General features: G+C 35.0%; 1 protein-coding gene across 1 annotated transcript; it reads left to right on the top strand.

The window, feature by feature from the left end:
* Window positions 1–1097: 1097 nt before the first annotated feature.
* Window positions 1098–11791, top strand: LOC132270074 (nucleobase-ascorbate transporter 12). Its single transcript, XM_059771281.1, has 10 exons — window positions 1098–1951; window positions 2081–2178; window positions 2277–2447; window positions 3756–3856; window positions 7431–7566; window positions 7750–7800; window positions 7921–8208; window positions 8578–8812; window positions 10844–11130; window positions 11254–11791. Exons 1-10 carry the CDS (start codon window positions 1438–1440, stop codon window positions 11473–11475), a joined length of 2103 nt encoding a protein of 700 aa, XP_059627264.1. The 5' UTR covers window positions 1098–1437; the 3' UTR covers window positions 11476–11791.
* The last annotated feature ends 8168 nt before the right edge of the window (window positions 11792–19959 follow it).

Below are 19959 nucleotides of genomic sequence, written 5' to 3'. Positions count from 1 at the left end.
GCAAAGACCAAAAAAAGAAGACTCATTCATTTTGTGTGGTCTTAATGCTATGATTGGGTAACAAGCAAGTTTATATAATTTTGAAGTTTTCAGGAGTGAAACACAATATCTGTCAAATTTATGTTGAGATTCTCTGCTGAGTTGGTAACATGCCAGAGACGCGTGAGTTGTATTTTTCATTTATTAATTCAATTATCTATAAACAAAATTACAATTTTATTTATTAATACTTGTCACCCTAATTAATTTATTACCTTACCCTTTTACATTTAAAAGACAATTTTATAAGTGATGACTGATGAGTTGTTTAAGATAGGATCCAGCTTTAATGTCAATTACATTTAATTACATTCAATTACATTTACCATCTTTCAAGCAATAAAGACTAATTATATTATTTTCTTAATGAGGGGTAAAAATGGTATTATAAAATGTTTTGTTAAAACTTGTAGCCTTTTTTTTTATGTCCTTCAGGCGAATAAGAGGCTCAAACGGATATAAAATCTTCCATCCCAACCTAGTCCAACATGTCCAACAACACCATATAATCAAGCAAGCCTAATTCATTCTTTATTTTTTATAAAAAAAATTTAAACCATTGCAAGAATCATTTTATTTCTTTTATAACTTTGTTATTATTAAATATGGCAACATTACATTAAAAGTCAGTATTATTATAAAATTAATAATACAGGTATTTTATAAAATATTATTACCAAAAATACTTATTATAGATGTGTGAACAAAAACCTAACATATTTTTCATCCACGCTAATTATTTTTGACAGCTGCAAAACAAACTAACAACTCTTAGATAGCAAAGGGATTGACTTATTATATGTTGAGTGGGACCCAATTCGTCCATGCTCTTAAAATATAGCAAAGTGATTTTATCTCTCCAAATATTTATATTCCATTTATTTTTTTTCAAAGCTTTATCCAAAAAGTAAATATAGTGTATAAAAAATTCTCAATATATGATTATTACATCATCCGATTAATGAGGAGCGTAAAGAAACGCGGTTTCGACTCCAACAACACCGTTATCTTTTCGTTTTGGCCTCTCTCTCTTCCCCCCACTGGGCCCAAACACTCCCTCAACAGCCCTACTCTCAGTCTCTCACTCAACACTCACGCACACGTCTATTCTCTCCTCCCTCTCTCTCTCTCTCTCTACGCTGCATTCACACTCAGACCCTTACCCCCCTCTCTCTCTCTCACACACACACACACTTCTCTCTAAGTACAGCTTCTCCTGGGTTGTCCCTCTCTCTCTGTCTCTCAAATTTTACTGTAGGATCCCGAGAAACCCTAGACTTCCATAACTCCTAGTTCTCTCATTCACCATTTCTGGATAGCCCAACCAGATATACCGGATCTGCACACGTTTCTCCACATCACTTCCATAGTTCCATACAACGATGAAGTTCTAGAAAAATGGCGAGTTCCGACCCGAATAGGCGTCCCCGCCCCGGTCCATGGCCTCCCGCCCCGGAATCCACGACAATGCCACCATCTTCTTGGGCCAAGCGCACCGGTTTCCGCCCCAAATTTTCTGGCGAGACCAATGCGAGTGACTCCGGCCAGATCATGCCTCCACCCAAGCCCAAAGAGCCCGATGCTCGGGTGGATCTTGAATCGGGCCGACCTAGACCTGCTACGGCGGTGAATGGTGAGCGGGGGACTGAGAAATTGCCGCCAGTGCCGCCTGAGAAAGAGAAAGAGAAAGAGCAGACCGTGAAGCGGAGGAGGGATTCCGACGGAGGAGCGCCAAATAATTCATCCGTGAACGGGCAGGCTGCAACGGCTGAGCCGCCGCCGCCGCCGCCGAGTCGGAGGCCAGTGAGGAACGAGGAGGTTGTGGATGTGTTGCCTCAAACAGTTGATGATGATGGGTTTGTGTCTCGTCACTCGCATATGAAGTATGAGCTTAGAGATTCACCTGGTCTTGGTGAGCTTTATTTCATTACTAATATTGATATTCAGTTAAACAGATATTTTTTGAGTGATAAAGATCTCATTTTTATTCCAATACAGTCTCCATGATAACAAATTTGTAATCGTTTGTGAAATGTTTCAGTTCCCATTGGTATATATGGTTTTCAACATTATGTTTCGATGTTGGGTTCGTTGATTCTTATTCCACTAGTCATAGTTCCGGCAATGGGTGGCACTCATGTGAGCACTTGTAATCTATTTCTTATCTGATTTTTTATAAAGGCTTGTTCTTCTTACACCAGTTAGATGGTTGATCTGATGGAAATTGGTGGGTGTAGGAGGATACGTCTATGGTGGTCTCTACTGTGCTCTTTGTATCGGGAGTGACAACACTTCTGCATACATTCTTTGGCTCGAGGCTGCCCCTAATACAGGGTCCATCCTTCATTTTTCTTGCTCCCGCACTGGCAATAATCAATTCACCTGAGTTCCTGGGACTGAATGGAAATGTATGCTTCTATTCTCAATGTCTTTATTAGTTAATTATGTTAGTCAAAATTTGTATCTTTAATATATTTTGTGATCTTATGCATTCCTTCCCATATTAATTTAAGAATATTATTATTAAGTAAATGCAGACTTTTGACCTTTTCTTTTATTTGTTGGATTAGTTTGAGATTTGCAACTCAGTAATACAAATTTATGTGTTCATCTAAGCTGTTATATAATTATTCATAGTGTATCAAATGACAATATTAGATGCTAACTTCCTACTAATGGAGTGCCTCTCGTAGTCATATATATTGTTTGTTTGTTTGTGAGCTCCTCCTCTTATTTTCCTGAAAGGAGTCAGGAAAAAGCAAGTAGTAGAAGAAAGCCAAGAAAAAGAAGTACCATTCACTTATTGTTATTGAACAAAAACGTTGTATTGATTAAAGAATGCGTGCAGCGGTCAATACTACCAACAAAAATTTTGATCTATCAACAGTGCCGTATGGCAGTGTTCTGATTGGCCTCTTATGCCTCCGTGTTCAGGGTTGAGCTTAAGCTTTAGATTCGCAAGGAGGGGGTAAGACTTACATGCCCGCCCCCCAACCCACACCCCCCCCCCCCCCCCCCCCCCCCCGGCGGGGCCCGACTTGGTTTTTGCCCCCTGTAACATTTTTTTAAATCTTATTAACATATTTTTTTATAAGTAAGAAATCTTATTGACATTATTACTAGCTAGTCATGTTTTCTTTTAAATATTACCCATTGCCTTACAAATGGACCCATTGGCTTTTGATATTTGTTTGAAGAAGGTCTTGGAACATGCAACTTAATAACTAATCGCCTTTCATAATTGATGGCAGGTTTCATGTGTATCCGTTTCTTCTTTGCAGTTTCTTTACATGAATCTATGGTGTTGTGACCTTCCATGTATGTCCTGTACATGTGGAGAAAGTTGCAGTTGATACTAACAACGGAAGTATTATGCCATTGCACAGAAGAATAGGCTGGAAGTAGGGTTAGGAATTTTACATGAAATCATTTGAAAAATAATAAGAAAAATATTTCCATAGTTGATTTTATAGGTTGTTGGAGCTTATAGACAATGAATATAGAAGATTAATGGGTGTCAATCAAGATAACATGTTTAGGTGTCTCACCTATTTATATGAAAGAAACTGCTGCTAAGTTTAACTGTTTAAGTAGTCTGTTACAGTTATTTATTTATTATTATTATTATTTTTCCCCTCTTTCTCTTCTTTTCTTTTCTTTCTTTTTTTGGGGGGTGAACTTTCACAAGACTTGTGAAGAATTATTTTACATTGCAGAATTTCAAGCATATTATGAAGCAGCTTCAGGGAGCTATAATCATATCGTCAGCTTTTCAAGCAATACTGGGATACAGTGGATTGATGACAGTATTCTTGAGGTATGGATGTCTTCATGTTCCATGATTTCTGTGTATGAGGATTTATTTCTTTTACATTGCATGCTTTTGTTCCATTTTCCTAGTGGAAGCTAAATGGATTTATGAACCACATTGTTGCTTAATGTTTGCGGATGAGCTGATTGGATAAAAATGTTGGACTCAATTTTTTGTTGGTGCTTGCATTAAGAAACCTTGCACACTCATTGTTACGCAGTGGTTGCCTAGTGGAGGCAAATTCTCCCACTCAACTTTTTATAATTTGATTTTCTAGTAATTGTAAACATGCCCCCTTTCAAAATTGCAAAAATATCCTTCGTCTTAATTTTCTATGGCTTGTGTTTATGGTCTACATTTTTTTCTTCTCTAAACTAGGCTTTGGATAATTTGTGTTTGTAACTTTGATCTATATAAACCGTCTCTCGAAGACTAACCAAATAAGAATTACTATGAAAACTATATGATAAACACTAAAACAATCATTCCAAAAATTTTGAGGACATGCTAATCAACACCTACATATTTGACTTTACAAATTAAACACTTAAATGCTTGACTTCATTAATGAAACCCTTAAATACTTGACTTCATTAATGAAACCCTTAAATACTTGACCTTCGAGTTCCTATAATCAAATGAGTCACAATCCAACTGTGATTTCACAAATTGAACAAAAACCAGATTGACAAATTGAATGCTTAGCCATGACAAATAAATGTGTCCGTAATGTATTGGATATATCAATCAATATTTAAATGTTTAAATTTATTGTTTGGTTAACAAAAAAATTATCTTATTTGATATTTTAAGGTTGCTGCCTCCACTAGAAAAAATCCTAGCTCCGCTACTGTTGTTGCATCATCATCATCACCCTTGCCTTTATCCTATACAAACAGGGTCGGCCACATGAATTCTCCTTTTCCACTCTTTTCTATCATAAGCCATATCTCCTACTAGTTTACCGATGTTACATAAATAGTTTTAATCATATAATAGAAAATGAAGGAATCTGGAAACTTAGTAATTCTAGGTGGAATTTATACAATATAATTAATATAACCTTGCTACAACCCCTTGATTCTGGGATAAAATATCCTATGCATTTGCAAAAAAATAAAAAAAAAAATCAGGTGTTATATTTGACATCTAAATTGGGGTCATCCCTATGATGACTTTCCTGAATCTTTGTGCATCCATTGTCGGGATAAGACGTTTTCATAGTTCAGAATATGACCTATTTGAGATGGATTGATGGTTAGTTTTGTTGGGTTAACATGGAGTTCGTCTAGATTTTGGGTTACAACTACATCTAGTATAATATATATGCTTCACTTGCATGTCTTTGTTTAGTTTGGTTGGGTTAACATGGAGTGCATTTAGATTTGGGGTTGCAACTACATCTAGTATAATATATGCTTTACTTGCATGTCTTGAATGATCAAATTCTACGTGGTTCAAATAGTGCAGAGTTAACATTGAATTCAACTATATATTATTGGGATTCTGAAACTGTTCAATTGATGAGTTCACAAGTATTTTCATTTCTTTTTCATGCAATTTTTTTAGGTCTTATGGGTATTGAGACTAGGATTGACTTGTTCAGCTTAAGGTTGAAGCAGAATATTTAAGTTCAATCTTAATTTTAACTTGGTCAATTTTGAATTTTGTTCACTTCAACGATTCAGATAACTTTGTGTTTTTGGTCATTTGAGTCCAATTATATATATATATATATGTGTGTGTGTGTGTGTGTGTGTGTGTGTGTGTGTGTGTGTATGGCAAATGATGGATGAATCCTAAACCTCGTTGTTCTATTTCTATGATGTGAATCCTCAACCCTAACAACCGAGGTGCCATAGGGTTAACCCCATACTACTTGACGACAGGGGTCATCATACTCTTTCAAAAAGTTGAATAGGTTATTCATGTTGGGCTGGCTAGTTCACCTTGATTGGTTGCATCAGGTTTGAAATTTGATATAATGCATTAACTTGGCCAACTTCGGACTTGAACTTGTTGGTTGACCTAGTTCAGATAACAATTCACGAATAAATTTGGATTAGTAAGTTGGGTTGATTGAGTGATTATGATTGGGTAAGTAGAATCGTCTATTTTGATTTATTGATTTTTGTGTATAAGAATTAAGAAGTAGCTGCAAACCATTTATTTTAGGGTATCAATTATTTTGATGTAAATTGATTGTTTTTTCATGTGTAGATTTACCTATTATGCATCTATGATGAAAGACCTATTATTTTAGTTTTAAAGTTTATTGTGTTGGAAGTTTAATAGATGGGTAAGAGTTGGTGATAATGGAATTTGAAAAAAATCAGTGGAAAATTTATTTCGGTAGCAATCAAATGGGTATTTGGTTTGATAGGTAAAAGTTTATTGGGAATGATGAGGGTTAGGGTAATTTCAGTAAGGCATTTAATTGAACACAAATATAATATTTTTCATCAAAATGGTAAATCCTCTCCTGTAAGGAAAAGAAATTTGGACTCAAAAACATAGAAAGCTTCAATAGATGGCCTGGGTCTACTTCTGCTCGGACTGAAATTTTCTCTGAGCTGTTCTGTCGATTGAATTGATATAATACCCATGTATAAATACATATATATAAAGGGGTATTTTATTTTCTTCGGATTCTGGTTGGATCAAGACTACAAATCTAGAAAGTTTGACCTTCAGAATCAATCTAATTACTCCAAAGTTTTAACAGAGAAAATCCATGGGCCTGTCTCATAGCCTAGACCAATTTAAGTATATAAATTTGCAAATACCTATGTACCAGCTGCATACAGCCTAAGATTCACCTCATTGCTTGGTTTACCTTTTGGGGTGTGTTATGCTGGGATTCTCGTGGTCCAAAAGTCTATTTGGTGGTGGCATGGAGTACTTTATGCTGAATATGTTGGTACTACTGAAATTTTGCTTTGTATACCTTTGTTGTCCTCTAGTCTTTCACCTCTTTTAACCATAGAATCACTTGTGTGGTAGAAGAAAATCCTAGAACGAGTAACAGTAGGAAAAGATTTACTCAACACTTATTTGATTTTTCCTTGGTTTAATAGATTTTTTCATTCTGAAAAATGCTTATAATTATTAGTTAGTACAATTGGTTTTTTGAAGATGGATGTACTTCTTGTACTATTGAAGCTCATTTTGGTTGCTAATTCAAGCTTATATTCCAAGATGGAATCTCCTCCTCCTCTTCCTCTTCATTTTGCTGGTCTATCCTGGAATCCTTACTTACAATCCAGGTTCCTTTTGGACTTTTAATGATGTTAAGTTACAGGGGACCCTTACATCGTTTATGTTAAATTTTAGGCACAGAAACACATAAAATATATTTTTAAATATGATTGAGTATTGTCCCTGCTTCCTGTATGCAACCGATATTACATACTAGTAGTGTATAGCCACAGCATATTGTTGTTCACAAAATTAACTTGCCCTTTTGTTGTCCAATTACTACACATTTGCTTCCATTTGAAGCTTTAATATGTTGGTTACCTTGTTTGGATGTATAACTGGCACAATACCAATCCTCAGACTATTCTCCCTTCCTTTTCAGGTTGATTAATCCAGTTGTTGTAGCCCCAACCATTGCTGCTGTGGGACTTTCTTTCTACAGTTACGGTTTCCCACAAGTTGGTGCGTGTCTTGAGATTGGTGCAGTACAGATTTTACTGGTTATTATTTTTTCTCTTGTAAGTGCAGCAAAAGCTACCTTCAATCTCTTTCTCCTTACAGGTGTTTTCTTTCCCATTTAATGTGATAATGGTATCTCTGTTATGGTGTTGTTGCTGCTTGAAAATGTAATAACATGTCGTTTCCTTTGTGAATGGATTATATGCCACTTGTTTATGACATTTGTTTCAATTTTCCTGCAGTACCTTCGTAAAATTTCTGTTTTCGGTTATCGCGTGTTTCTGATATACGCAGTAAGTTTTCATATTTATATTTCTATCTTCTGCTTATCACTATTTGTTTTTCAGTATTTATTTTATTAATGTATTGCATAAAGCTTTTGTGAACATAATTTTGTCATTTTTTTAATTCAGGTTCCATTGAGTCTAGCAATCACATGGGCTGCTGCTTTTCTTCTGACCGAAGCAGGAGCCTACAGTTACAAAGGCTGTGATGTAAATGTACCAGCGTCAAATATAATATCCGACCACTGCAGAAGTCATATTACCAGGATGAAGCATTGTCGAGTTGATACTTCTCATGCGTTAAAATCGTCCCCGTGGTTTAGATTTCCTTATCCATTACAATGGGGCACACCTGTCTTCCAATGGAAAATGGCTCTTGTGATGTGTGTGGTGTCCTTAATCTCATCAGTGGATTCTGTGAGTTCCCTGTCATTTTTACAAAGTCACGAGTAACCTGAATGTTGCATGAACATGGATACATGGGATAGATTTGATGTAATATCAATGTGTTAGTGTAGCAAAATCTTAAAAGAATTGGATACGAACACAGCAGGGATGAGGAGAATTCTCTCCGTTTGCATATTTGTATGTGTGAGTCATAGCATTCCCAATGATAAGAATGGAAGGCATAATTTTCTATTCCAGTTGGCAGCAGCCTTATCAGAAAAAAATATACCAGAAAATTTCAGTTTCAGTCACATTTTGTTGTGTAAATCTTCTTATTTGTCTATTAAGTAATGTTGAATAATAGTCAATTACTTATTGTTTTGTTTTTGCACTTCTTAGGTTGGCTCCTACCATGCATCATCATTGTTAGTGGCATCCAGGCCTCCAACTCCAGGTGTTTTAAGTCGAGGAATTGGTCTTGAAGGTCTTTCCAGTGTATTGGCAGGTCTCTGGGGGACTGGAACTGGGTCTACGACTCTGACTGAAAATGTCCACACGATTGCTGTGACTAAAATGGGAAGCCGCAGAGCAATAGAGTTGGGCGCAGGCATTTTGATTGTCTTGTCCCTTGTAGGTATGTGTATTGAATTCAAATTTTTTTTAGTCAGTACATAACCACTGAAAAATGGAATTTTTTGCCACTACCTACGACAGCTAAGCATATTGACATATCCAATACAAGACCAAAAAAAAAAATATAGAAATTTGTTATGTGTAACGTTACATATTGATCGATCATAATGGAAGTTTCTGTTCTTGGGGTATGCTTGAAAGAGAGTTCCTTTGATGTTTAGTTTCCACTGAATTTCTATATGCCAATTTGTGACTTTCTTTAGATTTACTCAAGTTCCTACACTTATTGTCAAACTGTTTCCTATCTAGTACTGGTTCCTTTATTTATTAATGTATTATATAGTAATCAAGAAAGTGCATCCAATGACATCGAACACTTCGGAAATTAAATATATAAGCTAAGAAGCACGGACACGGATACGGGACACGGATACGACACGACACGGACACAGCGACACGGCAAATCCAAAAAAATTAGGACACGGACACGGCAAATAGTATATATATATATATATATATATATCAGCATTAATAATTTAAAAAAAAAAACACTGATATGTTTAGGTTGGAATATATATATATATATCACTGATATGTTAGTATATATATATATCAGCATCTTTAGGACACGGACACGGCGAATTGTGGCATCTTTAGGTTAGTATATATATATATCACCATCTTTAGGGTAGTACAAAACAAAAAATAGAACATATCAGCATTAAAAATTAAAAAAAAAAAAAAAAAAATTAACATATCAGCATTAAAAATTTAAAAAAAAAATCCAGAAAAGTGTGTCCGAGCCGTGTCCGAGCTGTCCGAGCCGTGTCTGTGCCGTGTCCAAGCCGTGTCCGAGCCGTGTCCAAGCCGTGTCCAAGCCGTGTCCGAAAATAAAAAAAAATAAAAAAATTCCAGACACTTTTTTTGGCGTGTCCGACACGTGTCGGGGCGTGTCCGTGTCCGACACGTGTCGGACACGGATTCTTCGTCCATTTTGGAGTGTCCGTGCTTCTTAGTATATAAGAAAGTAGCTTTACTTATATTACAAATCGAATTGTCAACTACTCATTTTAGTGTTTCTGATACGACTATTACGAAAGGTCATACTGTTGCATTGATTGATGATGGCAGAACTATATAATATTGTAAAATATGAGCTTTCCAGTGTACTAAGAAGCACGGACACTCCAAAATGGACGAAGAATCCGTGTCCGACACGTGTCGGACACGCCCCGACACGCGTCGGACACGCCCCGACACGTGTCGGACACGCCAAAAAACGTGTCTGGAATTTTTTTATTTTTTTTTATTTTCGGACACGGCTCGGACACGGCTCGGACAGCTCGGACACGGCTCGGACACACTTTTCTGGATTTTTTTTTAAAATTTTTAATGCTGATATGTTAATTTTTTTTTTTTATTTTTAATTTTTAATGCTGATATGTTCTATTTTTTGTTTTGTACTACCCTAAAGATGGTGATATATATATATACTAACCTAAAGATGCCACAATTCGCCGTGTCCGTGTCCTAAAGATGCTGATATATATATATACTAACATATCAGTGATATATATATATATTCCAACCTAAACATATCAGTGTTTTTTTTTTTAATTAATAATGCTGATATATATATATATATATACTATTTGCCGTGTCCGTGTCCTAATTTTTTTGGATTTGCCGTGTCGCTGTGTCCGTGTCGTGTCGTATCCGTGTCCCGTGTCCGTGCTTCTTAGCCAGTGTATCAATGGAGTAATTAAGTAATTTGACTTGAGTCATGTAGTTGCATGTGTTAAAATATGTGCTGGTTGGTGTTTTCTAGAATTGAAGGATGTTATTTCTTGGATAACAAGCACTGATGCCATGAGTGATGGTGTATAGAGTTGAGGTGTTTATTTATTTTTATTTTATTTTATTTATGTCACATTTGATAGATGGACAAGTTTACATGTCTTCACTACTGCATCCACTTTCCCAGAATATTGCTTTCCAATTGTAATATCCCATATATGCTATATGCTGACAGGTAAAGTTGGAGGGTTTATTGCTTCAATTCCTCAAGTCATGGTTGCAGCTCTGCTGTGCTTTATGTGGGCGATGCTTGCAGCATTGGGCTTGTCAAACCTACGTTATAGTGAAGCAGGAAGCTCCAGAAATATTATCATAGTTGGGTTGTCTTTGTTTTTCTCTCTTTCAGTACCGGCTTACTTTCAGCAGTATGGCATCTCTCCAAATAGCAACTTGTCCGTGCCAAGTTATTTTCAGCCATACATTGTGGCTTCTCATGGTCCTATCCATACCAACTATGGAGGAGTATGTATTCCTCGACTTTTAGTAATCAGGAGCATCATCAGTTTGTTGCTTTAGTCCATTTAAACAATTTGACTTGACTTTAGAATATTCACCTCAAAATCATTTAATTATTTGCTTTTGCAGCTTAACTATGTCATGAACACATTGCTATCGCTTCACATGGTGATTGCATTCCTAGTAGCTGTAATCCTGGACAATACTGTACCAGGCAGTCAGCAGGAACGTGGGGTGTATGTGTGGTCTGACCCCGAGGCTGCAAGAAGGGAGCCTTCTGTTGCTAAAGACTACGGGTTGCCTTTCAGAGTTGGTCGGGTTTTCAGATGGGTGAAATGGGTTGGGCTTTGAGAGATGAGGTCTTTAGCTGTTGTGCCAAACTACTTCAAATTCTCAAACTCATCAAATGCCATTTCTGGGGGAGAAGATAAACGTGTGCTGTGATTCTAAATTAAGTCCCATAGGGTGCATATAGTTAAATGGCAGTCTGTGAACTGTTTTTTGCTTACACGGTGGGGCATCTTGGGACTATAGATCTTGTAGAGATGAGTTATCTGTGTACATTGGAGGATCCAGTGTGATCTACTTTGTGTTGTAATCTTAATTTGTAAACCTTGTATGTAATCTCGAGTCATTGGAATGTCAAGACGGACTTTTTTTTTTTTTCCTTCCTTGCACGACAGCAAGCTTTTAGAATCCACATTTTTTACCCGAGTCGTATGGAAGTGTTTGATTGTTCAGTATTAGCATGGTCAAAGTAGAAGCTTCACAGGGAAGTTTGGATTATTAATGAAAATGTCATAGTTAATATTATGGAGACATGGTCCTTCTGGTGGAATGATGTATTTTATTGTTGTAGACTTGATTGAAATCCCGAAACAGTTTGATTTTTATGTGTTTGTGTGTGTGTGTGTGTGTATATATATATATATAGTAATAAATAATTTACTTTGTGGTTCAAAGTTTATAATTTTTGTGGGGTGCTCCCTCTCAGCTCTCCAGCGGATGCCGCAGAAATTTTCGTACTGATTTTGGTGTTTTAAAATTTAAAATAAACATGTTTCATTTTATCATTGTGCAAAAGCAGTAGTAACTCACTGCAAGTATTGTTTAAAAATAATGTTTTAATCACTTCTCCATCTGGTGCAAGTATTGTTTAAAAATAATGTTTTAATCAACATCTGGATTTAGGTAAGAGAATGTCACAGCGATGTTGTCCCGGATTACAGTTACTCTTCGGATGAATTACTGAACAATTCATTATCAGGACTCAACATAAGAATTAAAAAGAAAATTCAAATTGATTTGAATAACATCGTCTCACATACATTTTGAACATATTATCAGTTTGGTTATATATATATAATAAATGGCATGTGAACCGGTTGTTTTCTTCGTTTTGCCGACTATAATCTTGCCATGCCAGAGCGGTTATAATTGTTCTCATCTGCTGCGATACTTCTTATCTGTAAAACTCATATACCAAATTGAATATGAGAGTGTGTGTGTGAGAGAGAGAGAGAGAAAGAGGAGAGGAGAGAGAGTACCGATACCTGTGTAACGTGTCAAATCAACATATGATGATAATAGAACAAGAGGTCGAAGCAGCTCTGCTTGTCATTGAGGAAGTTGTAGTATATACTGTAATATGTTTAAGCATGATATAAATATAGACAAATTGTAAATTTAGCTAAAAATGAAAGATCAATGCTCAAGTCTACATGCCATAATGTTAAAAATCAATGCCCAATTCTACACGCTTGATTTGAAATGAAGGTGCTTTGAAATTCTCAATTAATGTGGTTTTTTTTTTTTTTTTTTTTTTTTGCAATGGTGCCTACATATTCTAAATTTTTGGTTCAAAATATAGCGGTCCACTTTTGTCAAAAGTAAATCTGAAAATCTGATTTTACATTTTTTTTTTTTTTTTTTGTTTCTTGCCCAACGCTTTTTTTTTTGTTCCATTTAAACATTAAAATGTAACTTTTATATATATAATTGATGAGAAAATTTCAAATTTTATTAAATGATGACTATTAAATGATAGTTATATTAATGATTTTATTTAGATTCATAATATTAAAAAAAAAAAAAATTGAATAATTTTTTTTTTTATATATAAAAATATATATAGTTTTTCACCTTACAAAATATATAATTTTCTTGTCCCAAACAAATAAACAAACAAATTACAAGTATTTATAAAATACAAGGTTGATTTTACTTTTGTCCCAAACAAATAAACTATTATACAAATTGGATAAAATGGTCATTTTACATGGCCTATACTTATACTTATTAAATTATTCTACTGAAATGACTTTATTATTGTAATTTTAAGTTTTCAAGGACTATTTGCACCAAATCAATAATATATTAGTATTTTAGACTACACAGAGACTATTTTAAACTATATCAATAATAGAGGGACTTTTTTTGCACTTAATCCAAATTCTAAATTTTTGCCTCAAACAAAAAGGTTCTTATTGAAGAATGAATCGAGATCAAATCCAACTTTTAATAAAAATATTAAGACCGGCACTCATAATTATCAATTAATTTCTCAGAATGGTAAAGAGGGTTAATTTTTCTCTTCCGATTCATCAAGTTCAAGCAATCCACTTTGATTAGATGGAAAATGAATGAAGAAAAACTATATAGTCTCATATTGAATCCGAAATTTTGTTTCTTCCTAAATTTTTTGTTACTTTACAATATATAAAAGGATTTTGATATGCATGTTAAACATTCTCTTTCAAATAAGAATGATGGTGTCCACAGAAACCATAATGATCCAAATCATGAGCAAGCAACATATGATGACAACAGAACAAGAGGTCGAAGAAGCTCTGCTTGTCATTTTAGTAATTTCTTTTATTTTTTTTTATATGACTCCAACAAAGAAGTAAACTGAGGTATCATGCTTAAACATATTATGGTGTGTGTGTATATATACACACGGTAATACGCTTAAGCTTATATAAGTTGAAAGCATTATTCTGATTGACTACTACAAATTTAGTCAAAAACAAAAGACCAACGCTCAAGTCTACACGCGCACACAGTAATACGTTTAAACTTATATAAGTTGTAAAAATTATTATGACTGACTATTACAAATTTAGTCAAAAACAAAAGACCAACGCTCAAGTCTACAAGTAATAATATTAAAGATCAATGTCCAATTCTACACGTCATATCGTTGATTTGAAATAAAGGTGCTTTGAAATATTCTGGATTGATATCAATTAATGCTTTTTTAAAAATTATGTGTGTTTGAGATATTAAAGCAATGGTGCCTACATATTCTAAATTTTTGGTTCATAATATTCAAAATAAAGTGGACCACTTTTGTCAATTTAAACATTAAAATGTAACTTATATATATATATAATTGATGAGAAAATTTTAAATTTTATTAAATGATGACTATTAGATGCTCGTTATATTAATGATTGCATTTAGATTCATAATATGTTTTAAAAATTGAATAAAAATTATTTTTTATATATATAAAAATATATATAGTTTTTCAGCTTCACAAAATATATCATTTTCTTGTCCCAAACAAATAAACAAACAAATTACAAGTATTTATAAAACACAAGGTTTATTTTATTTTTGTCCCAAACAAACAAACTTCTATATAAATTGGATAAAATGGTCATTTTACATGACCTATACAGAGACTATCTTGCACTATATCAATAATAGATTGCACTTAACCCAAATTCTAAATTTTTGTCTTAGAAAAAAAGTTCTTATTGAAGAATGGAGCGATATCAAAACCAACTTTTAATAAAAATACTAAGACCGGCACTCATAATTATCAATTAATTTCTCAAAGTGATAAAGAGAGTTACTTTTTATCTTCGATTCATCAATATCAAGCAATCCACTTTGATTTGATGAAATGAATGAAGAAAAACTACATAATCTCATATTGAATCTGAAATTTTGATTCTTCCTAAATTTTTTGTTACTTTATAATATATGAAAGGATTTTGGAATGCATATTAAACATTCTCCTTCTCATTTTGAGTTTCAAATTTTCGAACTTTTTTCTCTTTCTCCCTTTGAGTTTCTGGTTTTCAAACATATACACATATAAAGAGAGTAGAGATTTGTTAGTAGGCTTTACCATTTTAAAGCTTAATTTTTTTCTTTTATATGTTACATATAGGATTTTCAAGCTTTCTATTTTCTTCTTTCAACTCTCCAGTTATTCAAATTGCAAAACTTTTCTTTCAGTTTTATATTTTGTATAGTTGAACATAAAATATGTAAAAGTTTTAGAGTCCGTTTGTTTGGTTGGACGTAAAATATTTTTCAAAAAATAATTTTTTATTTTTGGGTGTTTGGTTGTGGTAAAATATTTACGAAAAAAAAATATATTAAAATTTAACAAAAATAATTTATCCATAAAATTTTGGCAAGTTATTTTATATGCCTCGTCTGATGGACTCGACCTCAATCTCGACGTAAACCTTTGCCAAACACCGACAAAGTAAAAATAAAAGAATATTTTACTTAAAAAAAATATATTTTTTAAAAAGAATATTTTATATTGAAATAAAATGAGGACATGTCATTCAAATATTGTGCACATAAGTGGTGAGAAGTAGGTTTTTATCCACCATTGCGTAGGCAAGTATTATTCAAAAAAAAAAAAAGTATTAATCAGTTCTCTATCTATATAGACGCAAAACATTTTTCATATTTACCGGTGGTAAACGCAAAACATTTTTCATATATTTCAGTGTTAGGGTAAAAGGATACGAGCAGGGTGGTTAACTGCAACTAGAACGTCTTAATTCAGGTTGAGAGAGAATGTCACGGTGATATTGTCCCACATTCAAGATTACAATAAGACTCTTCGAATGAATTACTCAACAATTTATTATCATAAATTAAGGAAAATTCAATTTGAGTTGAATAACACAGAGTTAATACAAGCTCTCACATATTAATAAATGGGTCGTACATTTTTTTTACAAATCACTAATATTCTCACCACAAACATGTGGAATCAGGTGTTTTGTTTGTATTGATGACCACACATCTATGGTTTAGCCCTGTAAGGCTCCTCCACTGCGTCTATGAGAACGTGCTGAGATATCTGTATCTGCAAAACTCATATAACAAAATGAATATGAGAGAGAAAGTATGACTGTGTGTGTATGTGCGTGAGAGACAGAGGAGAGACTACTTAAGGAATACATTAGAGAGTGAAGCTGAAATCATGATAATCCAAATCATGAACAAGCAGTACATGATGATAATAGAAGATGAGGTGGAAGAAGCTTTGCTTGTCATTTAATTTTTTTTAGATGGCTCCAATGAGGAATATATACAATGTACGGCTTATTTCTGCAAGTGGCCGATCACTGTAGAAAGAATTTCCAAATCTGAATGGAAAAAAAGGAAGGAAGAAACAAATGGGACGTGTAGAAAAAGGCAGAATATGGTGGGGTTCATAGGCGTAAGCATCACCCGGACTGACCACCAAAAATAAAAGACCAGTGACCAAGTCTACACGCCATAATCTTGAAGACCAATGCCTGAGTCTACACGCCATAATCTTGAAGACCAATGCCTGAGTCTACACGCCATAATCTTGAAGACCAATGCCTGAGTCTACACGTCCAAAACTAATATTTATTGCCAATAAATTCACAATCATAGAGTAGTAAAAAAAAATTAAATTACCCCAGCCCCGATTTCATGCACCTTTCTAATTGCCTTGTGCAAAACCTGAGTTTAGATTAGAATGAAAAAAACAGTGTTGTTTCAAGCCCAATGCTGATAATTAATTATGATGTTGTATTCAACCAATTTAGCTTCTGCTTATGTTCTTGTTCAAGAAGCTAATGCTCTCTCCTCAAGTGCAAAGCTAACCTTTAACACCAAAACAATTCTGTGATAACTTCATGGATTTTCCCTCCTAATTATAATGCCATACATTCCTCAAGCCATCCAAAAACAAGGGTCATCCCCATGCACTTGGTCCGGAGTTTGTTCCAATATAATGGGAAGTGTCACGAGACTGAACCTCAGAAATTCAAAGTGTAAACTCTATGATTTCCCATTCTCGTCTCTCCCTAATCTTTCATAAATGGATCTCAGCATGAATGCTCTTTCCGGTCCCATCTTTACATCAAATTGGTTAATTTGTATATTGTTCCATTCCTCCAGAAATAGGAAATCTTTTCAAGAGTAGATAGTAAAAAAGAAATAAGAGCAACCAAGAATAGTTGAAATAAATAAGAGTTATGGCTGGAAATTCAGATAAACAAGGCTATAGTCCAAGAGTAGATAATAAAAAAGAAGGATTGAAAATATCAGAAAAAAACCTAGAGGCATTTCGTTTGGTATGTTCGGGCCGTTAGGCTACAAAGCCCATGGGCCTATTCTAGATCAATGTAACCCATTCTAGTGTGTTACTCTTTGGACCAGAGTTCAGAACACCTGGACTATTGCAGCCATTCAAGGATTTTGGGCCATGTATATTTGTATAATATTCTGTTATAATTCATCTGGTTTGATTCTTTTAGTTTTTTTAGAAGCACTGAATTCGCGTTTTAGAATTAGATTATGAGAAAATTTAGTTTAAGTTGATTCAATTTTAAATTCAAGGGGTCGATTCGGTGCTTCTAAACATAGCATCTAAGAAATTAAGTTAATAAGAGGTGGTACTAGAATTTTAATTAAGTAGATTTAACGGTAAAATAGTTTCACAAGAAAATGACTATATTTATGATGATCATAACCTGTATTATTATCCTTACCATCATCCAAAATAAGTCCGTTCACCCACATTTTTTTTTTTTTTCTTTAGTCATGTCTCCTATTATATTTAAAAATAGGGATAATTACACACCCCCCCCCCCCCCCCCTGAGGTTAGGTCATTTTTCAATAGGGCTCCGACCAAGCCATCTCAACTGTCCGACAAATTTGAAAGGAGTAGTTGGGTTCTGACCTCGTCGTCGAACATGATACCAACTAATTTCAACTTATTTGTGATGGTGTTGAAATTGTTGAGGTGTTCAGCCGTGAGAACATCATCAGCCATCTTCAAGTTAAACAACTTCTTCATCAAATAGACTTTATTCGATGTAGAAGGTTTCTCATACATCTTCTCTAGGGTTGACCCTTTTACCCTCAAAATTTTAATACAAAATATCTTTATTCTTAAATGACATAAAGGCCCCTGTATATATATATATATATATATATTTACACTGCTATCGCCGGGGACAACCACCACCACGACCACCAACACACCAATGCCGCTGCCGCCACCACCAACACACCCATGCCATCGCCACCACAGCTGGAGACATCGTTGGTGACAACCATGACCACCAAATCCAAACCCCAAATTGAAAACCAAGAATGCACAACAATACTTCGCCAATAGGTTCTTCACAACTCATCGATGCCTTGAAGCAATGCCAGTCCATCGTCAAGGCCATCGTCTTTTAAACTCATCGTCGTCGCTGGGTTCTTCCCTCTTCTCCGAGGCCATTGTCGCCGGTGATTTGCAGCCGTCATTCCGAGCTCACCCGACCACCACCATCTCCAATCCACAACCCAAAATCGATCCGGCTAACCCCTGATTCGTAGCCATTATTCCGAGCTCTCCCGACCACTGCCACCTCTAATCCACAACCCAAAATCAATCCGGCTGACCCCTGATTCGCAGTCGCCGTTCCGAACTTGCCTGGCCACCGCCACCTCGATCCAATCCATAACCCAAAATCGATCCGGCCAACCCCCGATTCGTAGTCGTTGTTTTGAGCTCACCCGGACACCGCTACCTCCAATCCACAGCCCAAAATCGATCCTCTGATTCGCAGCCATTGTTCCGAGCTTGCCCGGCCACCTCTACCTCCAATCCACAACCCAAAATCGATCCCCTAATTCGCAGCCACCGTTCCGAGCTCGCCCGGCCATCGCCACCTCCAATCCATACCCTAAAATCGATCCGATCGACCCCTGATTCGCAGCCGCTGTTTCGAGCTCGTACGGCCACCGCCACCTCAAATCCACAACCTAAAATCGATTTGGCTCGCCTGGCCACCGCCACCTCCAATAATATATATATATATATATATATATATATATATATATATATATATATATGCAGCTACTATAATACATATATATATATATATATATAGTTATATGTAGTAATAACATTGTCACAAAGCCACAATACTGTTTTGTATGTGTTTGTGTATATATATAGATAGATATATATGTGTGTAATTTTAAGGAGTTGGGTTTTGTGTGGCTGTGTGGCGGTAGTTGTGGGGCGAATTCGATAAGAGGAAGAAAATGAAATGTGTATGTTGGGGGTAGTTTGATCACAAAAATAGTCAACAGGAGGTCAAAAGGTAGCATAGTCATTTAACACCTCAAAAGTACTATGACCCCACCAAAAATTGACATTAGGGGTGTAAATGAAATGTTAAACCACTAATTCAAATGTAAGTTAATTAAAAACCAAAATGTTAATCTAGCTGAAAAATGTCACAAGACTGAACCTCACAAATTCAAAGTGTAAACTCTATAATTTCACATTCTCGTCTCTCCCTAATCTTTCATATATAGATCTCAGCATGAATGTTCTTTTCGGTACCATCCCACCTCAAATTGGTTAACCCTCAAAACACATCTATCTTGATTTGTCCATCAATCAGTTTTGGGGAATAATCCCACCAGCCTGTTAACAAATCTTCAGGTCCTCAACTTGTTGAGCAACTTTGTTAATTTGTATCTCGTTCCATTCCTCCAGAAATAGGAAATATTTTCAAACTTGTCGAGCTTGC

Source organism: Cornus florida, unplaced genomic scaffold, assembly GCF_030987335.1.
Source record: "Cornus florida cultivar Cherokee Brave unplaced genomic scaffold, ASM3098733v1 CherokeeBrave_3.0.0_Hap2_Chr08, whole genome shotgun sequence".
NCBI classification, from domain to species: domain Eukaryota; kingdom Viridiplantae; phylum Streptophyta; class Magnoliopsida; order Cornales; family Cornaceae; genus Cornus; species Cornus florida.
This window is presented reverse-complemented; position numbering and strand designations above follow the sequence as displayed.

Excerpts from the sequence above, each read along its gene's own strand:
- LOC132270074 (XM_059771281.1), top strand. The coding sequence starts at position 1,438 with ATGGCGAGTTCCGACCCGAATAGGCGTCCCCGCCCCGGTCCATGGCCT. Across the intron at positions 3,857-7,430 it reads TTGATGACAGTATTCTTGAG|GTTGATTAATCCAGTTGTTG; the intron begins GTATGGATGTCT and ends CTTCCTTTTCAG. Across the intron at positions 7,567-7,749 it reads TGGTTATTATTTTTTCTCTT|TACCTTCGTAAAATTTCTGT; the intron begins GTAAGTGCAGCA and ends ATTTTCCTGCAG.